Consider the following 14,102-nt stretch of genomic DNA (forward strand, 5'->3'; position numbering starts at 1 on the left):
TATCCATTGACAGACTCAAACATTTTTCTGTGATTCACAAGATGCAACAAACACTGCCAGCACTGCAACCACTGAAGATAAGAAAGTGACATTGAGTATGGTTCCCCCACAACGCGCCGGTACCTCCAAATTCAGCAATAAGATGTCTGGTTTCCAAAAAACAGTGACAAGCATCCAGGATGTCATGTCTAACTTAACCTCAGACACTGTTGACACTGGAAAGTGTCATGTAGAGTATCACACCGCAACAACTGACACAGTGGCAGTGTACTTAAATATTCCAAGACATTCATGACTCTTATGTATCATTCTTTGACTCTTGATTTAATTCAGTATTCTATGCTCCAAGTAGTACAGGATATAATGTACTCATGTGTATCAGTATTAATGTATGTGGAAATAACTGATTAATTATTAACAGATAGCCACAAAGGTATTAGCTCTTAATCAGATTTTAAACTTCAGACATTGAGAAAGAGTCTCTCCAAGACAAAGATGTTGAAAATACATTTACAGTAAACAATATCTCCACAAAATATGGAACACAATATGAAGGACTAATGTAATTCTGAAATAGGAAATGAATGGAATGTTATCGACAAACATACATGTATGAAATGAAAATGCAGTTTACATGTAGTTTCTCAAAGAGAGTTACAGACTGAGAGACAGAATAAAATGCACGGGAACTTGTTACATGAGGGAGAATGAAGTACTGGCCTTGTTCGTCAATACACTGTAGAAGAGTTTGTAGCTCAATGCAGTAACCTTTGGATACGTTATTTGAGTTTTATTAATATATAGTATCTTTCTAGCTTTAGGTTAAGATAAGTCAATTCTAGTTTTATCATCTTGAGCTCGGTGCACCCTTGATCTTCTCCCCAAAGGTTTATAACATATGGCTTGCTTTGGTATCTTGGTCTCTGACATACACAGAACATGTTGTTTGCATGTTGTTATTACTGATCAACTGCTCAATCATTAGGTATGAGTGGGGAGTGTTTCCTCTGGATGTTCAAAAATATTACTCACACATAATTAAGCAAATAGCTCTTGTCCACAGCAATATGCACTCTTACAAAGTTTTCAACTGCAACATACGTCTTGGAACATGTGGTTCAATTTGCCTGGCTTCTTGTTAGTTATGCTCTTCAGTTTCTAAGTCTAATGGAAAAGAAAGATATAGGAAACGTTAATATTTTTTAAAACTCATAATACTTTTTTTTAAAAACTGTATGAAAATTTATGAAAAAGATGAATTTACAAAATGAGTGGATATTTCAATGATACATTAAATACAAATATGCTACTAGAAATAGCATCATTTCACAAATAATTAAAAATGGGCTGTCAGTCTTTCAGTATCATATAAATCTTCAACAATGTCATCCACTTTGGTTCCTATTTTCTTGGCAACTTCATGTTTCTCAGGTGTGGGCAGACCTAAGAATGCCCAGACCAACTCCCCATCAATTATTCCTCTGGCAGGATTACTTAGAAGCTTTATTGAGCTCTTGTATGTCCTGCAACAACAATGTGAGAAATGTGAATACCATTACTGACTGATTTTAATTAGAAATTTTCTCAAAAAGCAGAAAACAATGAGTTTTATAGCAAGGAAAATGACAAATTGAACAAAGGCTTAAATTCTATAAAAATTTATGAAATACTGTGGCAAAACCTGAACCTACATCTACATATATACTCTGCATTTTACTATGAAATACGTTATAGACAGTACCTCCCATTATATCATTTGTCAGGTTTTCTACCTGTTCCATTTGAATATTAAGCATGAGAAAAATGACAGCTTAAATGTCTTTGTATTCATTGCAATTAGTCTAATCTTGTCTTCGCAATCCATACAGTGTGATATGTAAGGATCTGAAATAAATTCCTAGATTTTTCACTAAATACTTGAATCTTTCTAAGCAGCTTTCATGGGATAACTGGGGCCTGTCTTACAGCATCTGTGAACTCAGGTTTTTCAAACAATGGAAAATCCAGGATGGTTTCAGTTTCCTCTGTACGCGCGTGCGTGCTTATATGTGTCTGTTGTTGACAAAGACTAATGGCCAAAAGCTTTGATTGTGAGAGTCTTTTTGTTGTACCTATCTGCAACCCAGCATCTCCACTGTACGGTGTGTAGCAACTTTCCTTCTCAAATGTATGGTGTGTAGCAACTTTCCTTCTCGAATACTGTTACAATTCAGGTTTTTCATCATTTCTGTGACACTCTTCCATGAATCAAACAAACCTGTGACCATTCATGCTACCTTTCGTTGTATATGTACAATATACCTGTTAGTCTTATTTGTTATGGGCCCCGAACACTTGAGAAATAGTCTAGGATGGATGGCATGAGTGTTACACAAGTACGGATCACTTTAGTGTTATGCAAGCAATCTCCTTTGCAGACTGAATTTCCCCAGTATCCAATCAACAGGGAGTATATGTGGAGCAAAAACATGTTCCTGGATTTCCGGGTAAAAAATGTACTTCTTCTCGCGTTAAAATACTGTTTCTCCAGAGGGAAAATACACTATAACCCGACTGAAAGTACATTTTTTCTGTGTTAAATGACAATATACTTTCCCTGAGAGCTGTAACACTTATCAATCCTATGAATGGCAAAGGTTTTATACACCAGTACAGAACTTTCCAGAATTTTAGGAAATGAAACCCAGCAAAAAACAATGCATTTTGAAACTATGCTGCATATTTTCATATTATGAAAGTATGAACATGATTTCCATCAAATACAGCATTGTAGCTTCTGAAGCACTGAAATGAGATTGTGCTGTGTGATTTGCTTTTGTCAGACAATCATAGCTCAGGTCATTTGATATCACCAGCAAATGATAGAGACTCAGAGCATAGGACGCATCATGTATTCAGTCAACAGCAACATCATTGTTAAGTACCATGAACATACAAACACAAAAAGTTAATGATTTAAATTAATACACATATAGTACAGCTACCAGAAAACCTAAGGTTTTACATATATAACTGGTCATCAAAAATTTTCTGCTGTTTTTTTCCAAGGGTGAGGTTAGGTAGGATCTTAAGAGCATAGCTCAAATTGCAGCAGCTTAATATTTCTGACAAACACAACTGTAAATTTCAATGCTGTACACCGAAAATTTCATGGGTACCTGGCTGAATACATGCTCTGCTGAGCCCTTCGACTTTTAATTTGAAACTGCTCAAGAACTCATTTTGCACTTTTTTTGAAGGATAATTATACTTTTTGCATAATTTGCAATCTATGAAAGATCTGAAATAAATACAAAAACCCAACCATGAAGCTTGGTCTTTTTTAGTGTGTGTTATCCTTTAAAATATATCAGACACAAATTTGCCAACAAAATTTTAAATAATGACATAAGTGCTGGTCTTCTGAGCTCGAAAGTTTTCTAAGCTACTCCTCCTCAAAACTCTAAATTTTGAATGAGTTAAGAAATTCATTGCACATTCTCACGAGTAACATAATTCAACTTGCATAAAAGGAAATTTACTTTGAAAGTAATGCTTCTCAGACCACCATTCGTAATGTTTTCTCTCGTGACCTGTTGGAAATGTAAATAATTGTGATGTCACACTCATCGAAAGCAGTCTGTTTTTACGAAGAATTGCATAGTATTCATTTTACAGCATTTGACACATTTTTCTGTCAGCAGACACTTGGCTGTGCACTGTTTTTTGTTGTTGTCAGTGGCATCATTTCTTTGCAACTAAAGTTTTACTTTTGTGTTGTTTTATTGCTGCAGTATTATTCTGCAGTAGAGGGCTAAAGTAAAATTCTTTGTTGGATTGTCAGTTTTTACCAGTCAAAATTACAAAAATGTAACTGAAAACTAAAACAATAAACTATTTCCAAAATTTTTAAAAAATTCCTGGATTTTCCGAGATTTCCCAGGGCATATACACACTGACCAATGAACTTGTTTGCCAGCTGTTTTATCTATGAATGAGCCTATGTGGTCATTCAACTCTCAACAAACAGTTACACTCTGGTATATGTATGAGTTGACGGATTTCAGTTGTGATTCACTGACAATGTAGTCATAGGACACACACACACACACACACACACACACACACACACACACACACATTTTAAATAAGTTCCCAATCTTTGCATTACTTTGTAATTATACTGAGTTCTGACTGAAAATTGGAGCAACACTTTTCTGATTGTATTTTACTATGGGCAACACTACCATGTGCAAAAAGGTCTAAGGTTCCTTTTAATACTGTGTGTCAGTCATTACTATACAATGTAAACAGCAAGAGTCCTAATGCATTTGCATGTTGCATGTCCGAAGTTACTTCGACTTCTGTCAGACTCTCCATCAAAGATAACATGATGTATTCTCCTTACAAAGAAATCCTCAGTCCAGGCACAAACATTTGTTTGGGCTCAGAATATGTTCTGAAATTTAGCAATAGACATATATAAATGAAATTAGACATAGTTTGGTGGATAACTGCTGCGGTTTTTCTTGTAGGAAGGTATGAGCTGCACTTTCTTACAACTATTGGGCACTGGTTTTTGTTTGAAGGATTTATAGTGTATTAAGGTTAATATGGGAGCTAACTCTACTCTGTTTTCTTTGTAGATTCTGTGTAGAATACCATCAAGCACTGGAGCCTTTTTTAGTTTTAGTAAATTCAGCTGATTCTTAATGCCACTGATACTATTATTTTTATCACTCATCTCTGTAGTTGTGTGAGAAGTAAACTGGAGGGCTGGGGGGGGGGGGGGGGGGGGGTATCTAATTATCTCCTTCCTTTGTCTAGGAACATTTAGAAAGTTGGGTCCAACATCAGCTTTTGCTTTGCTATCGACACTTTTGGCTCTTGTGTCTTCCATGAATATCTGGACACTAACTTTGTTGCAACTGACACCTTTAGATATGAAAAATTTTGCGAAAATGAGGGAAAACTGATGATTTGTAGGTAAATAACAGAAATTGGTGGTTTTTATGAAATGTCATGAAATTTGTCACTTCTTCATATAAAAAAATGTTATAAATCTGAAGGTGGCAGTTTTCCAATATTCAAATGATAGCTGTTTGACAATGAAATTGTAGTTTTACTTTTTATTTCCTCAAGCTGACACTTGTGTTCAATTTTAAAATGACAGTTCTTCCCCATGTAACTATCATGTGATGTCAAAAACAGCACTGAAGTTGACAAAAAATAGCACCGAAATTGGAAAAACATCCAATCTGCCAAAAAAAGGTGAAATTGAAATGTAAAAAATGCAACACTAAATCTGGCGCAAAAGAGAACACCAGATCTGGCAAAAACCAGCGCCACTGATCAGCGGGGGGCGGCGGGGGGAGGGAGAGGAGGAGGAGAGAAAAAATTTTTTATCTCCGAAACTGAATTAAAAGTAACACTGAACCTGGCAAAAATAACATCAAATCTGGCAAAAGACGTGAAACTGGCATTAAAACACTGAATTTGGCAAAAATATCACTAAATTTAGCCAAAACACCACATAATTTTGCAAAAAAGACACTGAAACTGGCTAAAAATAACACAAAATTTGGCAACAACATAAAATGATTTTTATTCTTGTCCCTACATAAGATATTTTTTTTTTTTGGTTTTGTGAGAGGATTCGAAAAGATTCTGCTGCCGTGTTGACCAAAGGCCTCATGCCTTATCCTTTTGACAACAAAAGGCATTTCATTTACAATTTATCTGTCTATAGTCCTATGCCTTGTTTTACTACCACAGAACAGCACCCATTGTTTCTTTACAGAGACTGTATAATACTGAGTGCCTCTCCCACGATGAACTGTTCAGCTAGGTAATATCTATCTAGAGCTTGGGCAACTGTTCTGTTAAGCATAAGCCACAGTTCCTGTACAGAGGTAAATATTTTGAGATTCTCTATGTGGTATCATACTATTGCAACTTTATCCAGTTCACTGAACATTTAAATCTTTCTGCTTGTTTTATTTGCCCTACGTGCTTGAAGCAATTATTTTTTCTACAAATGCCTCTTGCCCGCTGTCATTAGTTTTGGCATCTACACCGTCAAAGAGTTAGATCTATTTGCCGCCATTAGATATAATATTTTTTCACTATAAGTGGGCTTCTGAACTATTTCTTCCAAGTAGTTTTCAGGGAAAGAATTTATTTCACAAGATATCTTGTCACAGCCACCAATTACAAAATTGTGAGCTGAGGGCTTCTCTAAAGTTTTTGGTTAAATCATTGGGTGAGCCTGGGGGTTGACATAAGGACCCAATTATATGTTTATGCCCACTCTGAAAGTGAGCCTTACCCAAACAATCTCATAAACACCTTCAATTTCTATCACAGAGATTTTGAGCTGCTTTTCTACTGTCTCCATCTCCCACTGGCTTATCTTTGCAATGTGCTCTTTGATTCATCCTCAGAGCCCCAATGCTGCCAATTTAGGATTTTTGCCAGGCTTTCTGTACACTCCACTGTTTTTTATGACTGCTTGAAACTCTGGGTCTTTGTTACAAATGCTGTTGCAGCTGATCACTGACATTATGATTCAGAGTCAAGAGAGACAATAAATTTCATCAAAAGGAAAATTCACTTGAGAAAACTAAAAAATTACTGTCTGCTTAAAACGGCTGGCCAGTTTTCACCTTCAGGAGCCAAAGTTTAAGTAAGGCTGATAAATATTTAAAAGTGGGAAAACTACGCCTATGTTTCAATCCTATTAATTCCTTCTTCGAGGAGGAAAGACAAATAGGTTGTGGAAGGTTAAAATAGAGTCGAGCATCTCTAGGAGCCTAGGTTGGTTGGTTGTTTCGGGGAAGGAGACCAGACAGCGAGGTCATCGGTCTCATCGGATTAGGGAAGGACGGGGAAGGAAGTCGGCCGTGCCCTTTGAAAGGAACCATCCCGGCATTTGCCTGGAGCGATTTAGGGAAATCACGGAAAACCTAAATCAGGATGGCCAGACGCGGGATTGAACCGTTGTCCTCCCGAATGCGAGTCCAGTGTCTAACCACTGCGCCACCTCACTTGGTAAGAGCCTAGGATGAAAGGGAAGTCACTGTATGTAATGCAGTTTTTGTAAAGTAAGCAAATGGCTCAAAAATGACATTTAAATAAAATCTGTAACTATAAAGCATCTATTTATGATACAGACTGTCTCCTGTCTGACTTTTCATCACTAGCCAATACGTTAAAATTACTTAAAAAATAAAAAAAATAAATAAATAAAGGAATTTAGGATCGCAATATCAACAAAACTTCTGTACAACTATTATTATTACTACACTGAGACTTTCATATAATTATATATTACAGATTGGTGACACTGGATTTTAAAGTGTTACTGCATGGTAGTGCTCACTTATTCTCACATTAATAGTCATATCATTATTCTTCTTTTTTCTGTAACTGAAAAATAAAGAAAGCAGAGTGTAAAGTTGTTCTAATACTTGCCTAAATGCTTTTGGATTTAATCCTGCAGTGTGGCAACAATGACTCACAAGCACATTTTGTAACATAAGCAGACGCCTGTAAGACTTTTCAGGTACAGGGAGTACATACCCTAAGCCACCATCCAAAGTTGCTGTAACAAAAATTGTTGCCTTCAGTAGAACACACACAGTAATTAGGCTGAATGAGCTATTTGTTAAATAGTTAAATACATGTTGGTAGTCACTTAAAAACTAAAAAAGCAGGGAAGATGAATACATTAAAAAATAAATAAAATAAAAAAATAAAAATAAAAAGAAAGTAGAAACTATTCAAATGTGTGATTCTCAGCCATAAAATATCAGTTATCAAATATTGCAAACAGATAAAAAAGAAACAGATCTGTTGGAAGGCCTCTGTCAATTGTGAGTCGTCCACCTTAAACTCTGCCAGAATGATCCCAGAAATCCAGCATGGCCTCCAATCTCTGCCTAAGGCCTTAGGCCCCTCCCAGAACCTCTCCCACCCATTTTCCTAACCTCCCCTATGACACTCAGCATATCCACCTTCTACAAGCTCCCAAAAATCCACCAACTCAACAATCCTGAATTCGCTACTGTAGTTGGCTATCGTGCCCCACAGAGAGAATTTTGGCCCCCATTAACCAACACCTCCAACTAACTGCCCAAAATCTAGCCTCCTAAGTCAAAGATACCAGCATCTTCCTTCACCGACTCTCCACCATTCTCATCCCTTTGCCTCTTGGATCCCTACTCATAACTGCTGACACCACTTCCCTCTCTCCATCTCTGTCCACATTAATCCACCAATTACCAACAGTATCTGCATTTCAAGAGCTGCCATCCCTTCCACATCAAAAAATCCCTCCCACACAGCCTGGCCAACCAGGGATGGCATATCTGCAGTGACAAGAATTCCCTTGCCCAGTATGCTTAAGGTCTCACAAAGGCCTTCACAGGTGGGCTCTACCCCAGGCACAGGCCACAAACAGATGTCCTCTGCCATGTCCCCATACATTCCCAAGAACCAGCTACAAAGGAGCACCCCCCCCCCCCCCCTTCATCACCCAATAAAACCCCAGAATGGAACAACTCAACACTTCCTTCGTCAGGGCTTTATCCATTTATCACCAAGCTCTGAAATCAGGGACACCCCGCCCAAAACCCATCCCACCCCTGCTAAAATGGTATTCTGTTGTCCACCCAACCTCCACAACAATCTAGCCTATTCTTATGCCAATCCCAATCCTGGCTCCTTGCCACGGGGATGATATCCCTGTGCAAGGCCTAGGTGCAAGACCTGGCCAATCCACCCACCCAGCACTACCTATTCCAATCCTGTCACAGGCTTATCCTATCCCATATGAGGCATAGAATCATTCTGCAGACAGCTTCAAATGCCAGTTCTCTTTCTCAATAGTGTTCCTTGAAAAGAACATCGCCTTCCCTTCAGGAATTCCCATTTGAGTTTCCGAAGCACCTCCATAACACTTGCATGCTGTTCGAACCTATCAGTAAGAAATCTAGCAGCTCGTCTCTGAATTGCTTGGATGTCTTTCTTTAATCCAACCTGATACAGATCTCAAACTCGCAAGCAGTACTCAAGAATAGATTTCACTATACGTGGTCTCATTTACAGATGAATTCTCCCAATAAACTGAAGCTGATCATTCGCCATTCCTACCACAATCCTCATACTCTCATTCCATTTCATATCACTTTGCAATTGTTACACCCAGATATTTCAATGACAAACCTGTGCCAAGCAGGACAATACTAATGCTGTATCCAAAGATACATCCACATTACCCGACATTTTACTACATTTAGAGCTAGCTGCCATTCATCACACCAACTAGAAATTTTGTCTAAATCATCTCGTATCCTCCTAAAGGCACTCAACTTCGACACCTTACGTACACCACAGCATCATCAGCAAACAACTGCAGATTGCTATCTACAATTTCCTTCAAATCATTTATGTGTATAGAGAATAATAGTGGTCCTATCACACTTCCATGGAGCACTCCTCACTATACCCTTGTAACCGATGAACAGTCGCTGTTGAGGATGACGTATTGAGTTTGATAACTTAAGAAGTCTTCAAGCCACTCAGATATCTGTGAACTTATTCTATATGCTAATATCTTCTTTAACAGCCTGCAGTGGGGCACTACATCAAACGCTTTGTGGAAATCTAGAAATATGGAATCTGCCTGTTCCCCTTCATTCATAGTATATCATGTGAGAAAAGGGCAAGTGAGTTTCGCACAAGCGATGTTTTCTAAAACCACACTGATTCAAGCAAATAAGCTTCTCAGTCTAGAAAATTTATTATATTCAAACTGAGAATATGATAAAGGATTCTGCAACAATCCAATGTAAGGGATATTTGTCTGTAATTTTGGGAGTCCGTCTTTTGCCCTTCTTATACACAGGAATCACCTGCACCTTTTTCCAGTCGCTTGCAACTTAGTATTGGGCTGGAGATTTACAATAAATGCAAGCTAAGTAAGTGGCCAATGCCACAGAGCACTCTTTGAAAAACTGAACTGGGATGGATCTGGTGACTTATTTGTTTTCACCTCCTCCTCTTGTTTCTCTACACTAGTGATGCCTATTACTATGTTGTCCATATAGGAGTCAGTCTGATGGTCAAATGACAGTGTGTTTGCATGATTCTCCTTCATGAATGGTTTCTTGAACGTTAAATTTAAAACTTCGGCTTTTGTTTTGCTATGTTCAACTACCCCACTAGACAGGTCAACAAGTGACTGAATGAAAGCCTTAGATCCACTCAGCGATTTTACATATGACCAGAATTTTCTTGGGTTCTCTGCCAGATCTGTTGCTAAGGTATGACAATGGTAGTAGTTGCATGCTCCATGCATAGATCTTTTCACAGATGCACGAATCTCTAGTAACCTTTGCTTGTCGTCATTTGCACGTTTTCTTTTGAATTGGGAGTGCAACAGCCTCTGCTTCCTCAGCATTTTTCGAATCTCGTTATTAAACTATGGTGGGTCTTTTCCGTCCTTAATCCACTTACTAGGCATATAATTCTGCAGTGTACAATTTACAAACTGCTTTAACTTTGCTCATAATGGAAACTGGTGATGTCAGTTCACTGTCTAAGTGAGAAGCTAATAATGTTATCTACTCTTTGTAGCAAAAACACACTCCTATCATTCTTAACTGATTTATTAACTTTGGTAACCACAGTTTCTATACTGACATTGTTGATAAGGTCCAGCTTATTTGTAGCTACAAGGTCTAAGATATTTCCATTGTGTGTGGGCTGCCAAACTAAGTGCTCAAGACAGTTTTCAAAAAATGTGTTCAAAAGTACTTCGCATGTCTGTCTGTCTGTCTGCACCCCCTGCAATGAATCCACAGACATCCCAGTCTATACTTGGTAGGTTAGAGTCACCTCCAGCTAGTAATGCATGATGTGTGTATTTATGCGCTACTGACTGTAGACATTCTTTGAATCACTCTAGAACTGTCGCAGCAGAATCAGGTGGCCAGTAAAAACATCCAACAATTAGCTTGGTTTCACCTAGACCTGTTATATGCGATCATAAAACTTCACTGTCACATTCAACGTCAATCTCAATAGAGACAATATTTTTGTAATGGCCTCTAATCTGTCTTTCTGATATACATTCCATAATACCTCAGAGATTTCCACTTCAGAATCCAGCCAACTCTCGGTCCCGAGAATAATTTGAGCATGGGAATTTTCCTGGGCAGGTGGGCAGCAAATTCAGGAACTTTGTTACAAATACTTCGATCATTTATTATTAACTGGTGAGTGGAGATCATTTCCCAGGTAAGAAACTTTGATGTTATGACAAGAATAGCACCAAATTTGGCAAAAATAAAACAGTACTGATTTTAGCAAAGTACAATGTTGAATTTGGCAAAAACACAAAATTTGTCAAAAACAGCGAATGTAGCAAAATCGGCATAAAACCTACATTAAGTTCGGCAAAAAACACAAAGTTTGGTGAAAACCACCAAATTTAGCGAAAACCACCAAATTTTGCAAAAATTACTTATGTTGACAAAAAAACCATGAACTAGTAACTAAATTCAGTGAATTTGGCAAAAAATAACACTGATTTAGGAAAATATCACCAAATTTACCAAAAAATACCAAATTTGCTAAAAAACAACACAAAATTTTGGAATAATAACGAATTTGGAAAAAGGACAACACCAAACTTAAAAAAAATCCCTCCCAAAAATAATACCAAATTTAGCAAAAATAACAATGAATAGGGAAAAAAATAGCACCACATTTGGCAAAAAACCTCAACCACATTATTTACATCCATCCAATTGCTTCCTGGAACACTTTCTTGAAGTTTTTTGTTTTCCATGATACCACTTCACTGTAATCAGTAAGATATTTAGTATGGGCATCCCTGTATCATGGTCAGAGAGGCCATTCACTTCTGGATATACACTTATATTACTGCTTAAGCATTCACTTACAAAAATGTTGTCTATTAGTGTACTCTGTGTAACTCTGGTTGGAAAACTAATCACAGGATTGAGGTTATGTGTTGAGTAACATTTCCAAGACATTTCTTTTATCTGAATCTTTCAGAAAAGTAATATTAATATCTCCACAGACCATTATTTGCTTCTTTTAGTTTATTACATTATAACATAATTATAATCCAAAGTTTTAAAGAACATCTGACAGCTTTCCAGATGGGTTGGTTGGTTGATTTGGGGGAGGGGACCAGAGTGAGGTCATCGGTCCCATCGGATTAGAGAAGGATGGGGAATGAAGCTGGCCGTGCCCTTTCAAAGCAACCATCCCAGCATTTGCCTGAAGTGATTTAAGGGAAAGCACAGAAAAACCTACATTAGGATGGCCAGATGCAGGTTTGAACTGTCATACTCCCAAATGCGAGTCAAGTGTGCAATAACCACTGTGCCACCTTGCTTGGTTTTCCAGATGGGGATCTATATACTTCAATAACTGTATATGATTTTTCCAACAGCAGGAATTCACATGTGCAGCCTTTCACATTTTGATTTAAGCAGAAACTGGAAGTTTCAACAGACCTGAACTCACTGTTATTTTTAACTAGTGTGAGAAGTCCTCCTTCCTCCATATTTTTCCAACACAAATAGGTTGCTAATCTAAATTGTCGCTATCCTTGAAGATGACCACACACTGTGAATTAAAATCATTCGTAATGGTAAGAAAGGAAAGTGATGACACTGAACAATTCACACACCCAAATCAAAGGAAAAAATACATAGTCACATTTTTAAAGTCCGCAATGGTGTTACATACCAAACATTGTTATGTGTCTTCTTTCTGCTCCACTCAGATGAATTTTATCTCTTGTGAGATCATTCACCTTGCATCTAATTCTAAAAAATGTGTTTATATGTTGTCCTAAATGGAAGTCAGCCTTGCGAAGGAGCCGTTGACCTACATATAAAACATATCAGTAAACAGACTCATATTCACATGAAAACTGGTTGAAGTATGTATGGCTAGCATTACAATGACATCTTTTTGTAGCACAATTTTATAAAAAAATTAATATTTTTTAGTTCATCTTATTTTTTTTTTATCAGTTCTTTACCATGAATAATGTAAGGAAATTCAACTTCGTATGCCCATATTAATGTAGTTATGAAATATCTGGTATTACTATACTAAGTCACCAACAAACAAAAAAACAATCTCCCTCCAGGACTAACTACAATTAAATAATGTCCAATCCAATTTTTGACAAAAAAATAATTACAGAGAATAGAAAGAAGGAGAATTAGGATTTATGGGTCCCATAAAAGATAAGATCATTAAAACTGGAGCACGAGCTCGGAGTGGGAAGGAAACTGATGCTGTACTTTCAAAGGAACTATCCTTTACCATTTTAGGGAAGTCACGTAAACCCTGAATCTCGATGTCTGATTGGGGATTTGAACCATCACTCTGCCAAATACAAGACTGATGTCTTAACACAGCACCAGCTCCAGCTCATTCTGTCAAGAGTAGGAAGAAAGTCACTGACAGTTAATATATCCCTTGGAAACCAACTTAAACTCTAAGGGAAAATAATGGTTTAAAGATTACATCCATCTCCAAAGAACAGGCTATGAGACCAAGGAAATGTAGAAAAGATTTGGGAAATGTTTTATAGAACTACTTTTATCATTAGCAAGGCAGAAAGATAAGTACTGATGGCTTCTCAGAAGGAAAGTTTAACGGATGCTCTGAAGACTGATAGAGAATCGGAAGTATGAAAATTGGTTCAGAGAGTGATTAAATATTACAGTTAGCAATATGAGGGACGGGGGAAAGGAATGACAGATACTGACCAATGTTACAAGTCACAAATATTGACTAACGTGACAAAACAGTAATTAGAAATGTCGATGTATTGTGTCAGAAGCAGTTCGCACAAACCCTTGTAGTGAGATATGCGTAACAAATAAAAAGGGATGAGATAGTGGCAGTTACTGAACCTGAGACTTCTACCTCTGTAAAAACAGGAGCCAGCAAGGTACAAGATGCAGTTTTTTTTGTATTGTAGTAGACAATACTTCACTTTATTAGCAAGCATAAGAAACATTAATTCCAAAATAAAAATTCTCTCCTAATGATGGCTTGGCTGACAC

The 14,102-nt window shown here is 37.3% G+C and overlaps 1 protein-coding gene across 3 annotated transcripts in view; it reads right to left on the reverse strand.

The window, feature by feature from the left end:
• Positions 1–618: 618 nt before the first annotated feature.
• The window catches only part of LOC126457766 (cleavage and polyadenylation specificity factor subunit 1), a 296,801-nt gene continuing 283,317 nt past the window's right edge, over positions 619–14,102 (reverse strand). For all 3 annotated transcript variants that reach the window (XM_050094330.1, XM_050094331.1, XM_050094332.1), the window contains 3 exons: positions 12,766–12,906; positions 7,453–7,582; positions 619–1,523 (listed from right to left, as the gene is read on the reverse strand). In XM_050094330.1, the coding sequence (XP_049950287.1) occupies positions 1,337–1,523; positions 7,453–7,582; positions 12,766–12,906 (458 nt within the window). In that variant the 3' untranslated portion in view covers positions 619–1,336. The remainder of the gene's footprint in view (positions 1,524–7,452; positions 7,583–12,765; positions 12,907–14,102) is intronic.

This window comes from Schistocerca serialis, chromosome 2, assembly GCF_023864345.2.
Source record: "Schistocerca serialis cubense isolate TAMUIC-IGC-003099 chromosome 2, iqSchSeri2.2, whole genome shotgun sequence".
Classification (NCBI taxonomy): domain Eukaryota; kingdom Metazoa; phylum Arthropoda; class Insecta; order Orthoptera; family Acrididae; genus Schistocerca; species Schistocerca serialis.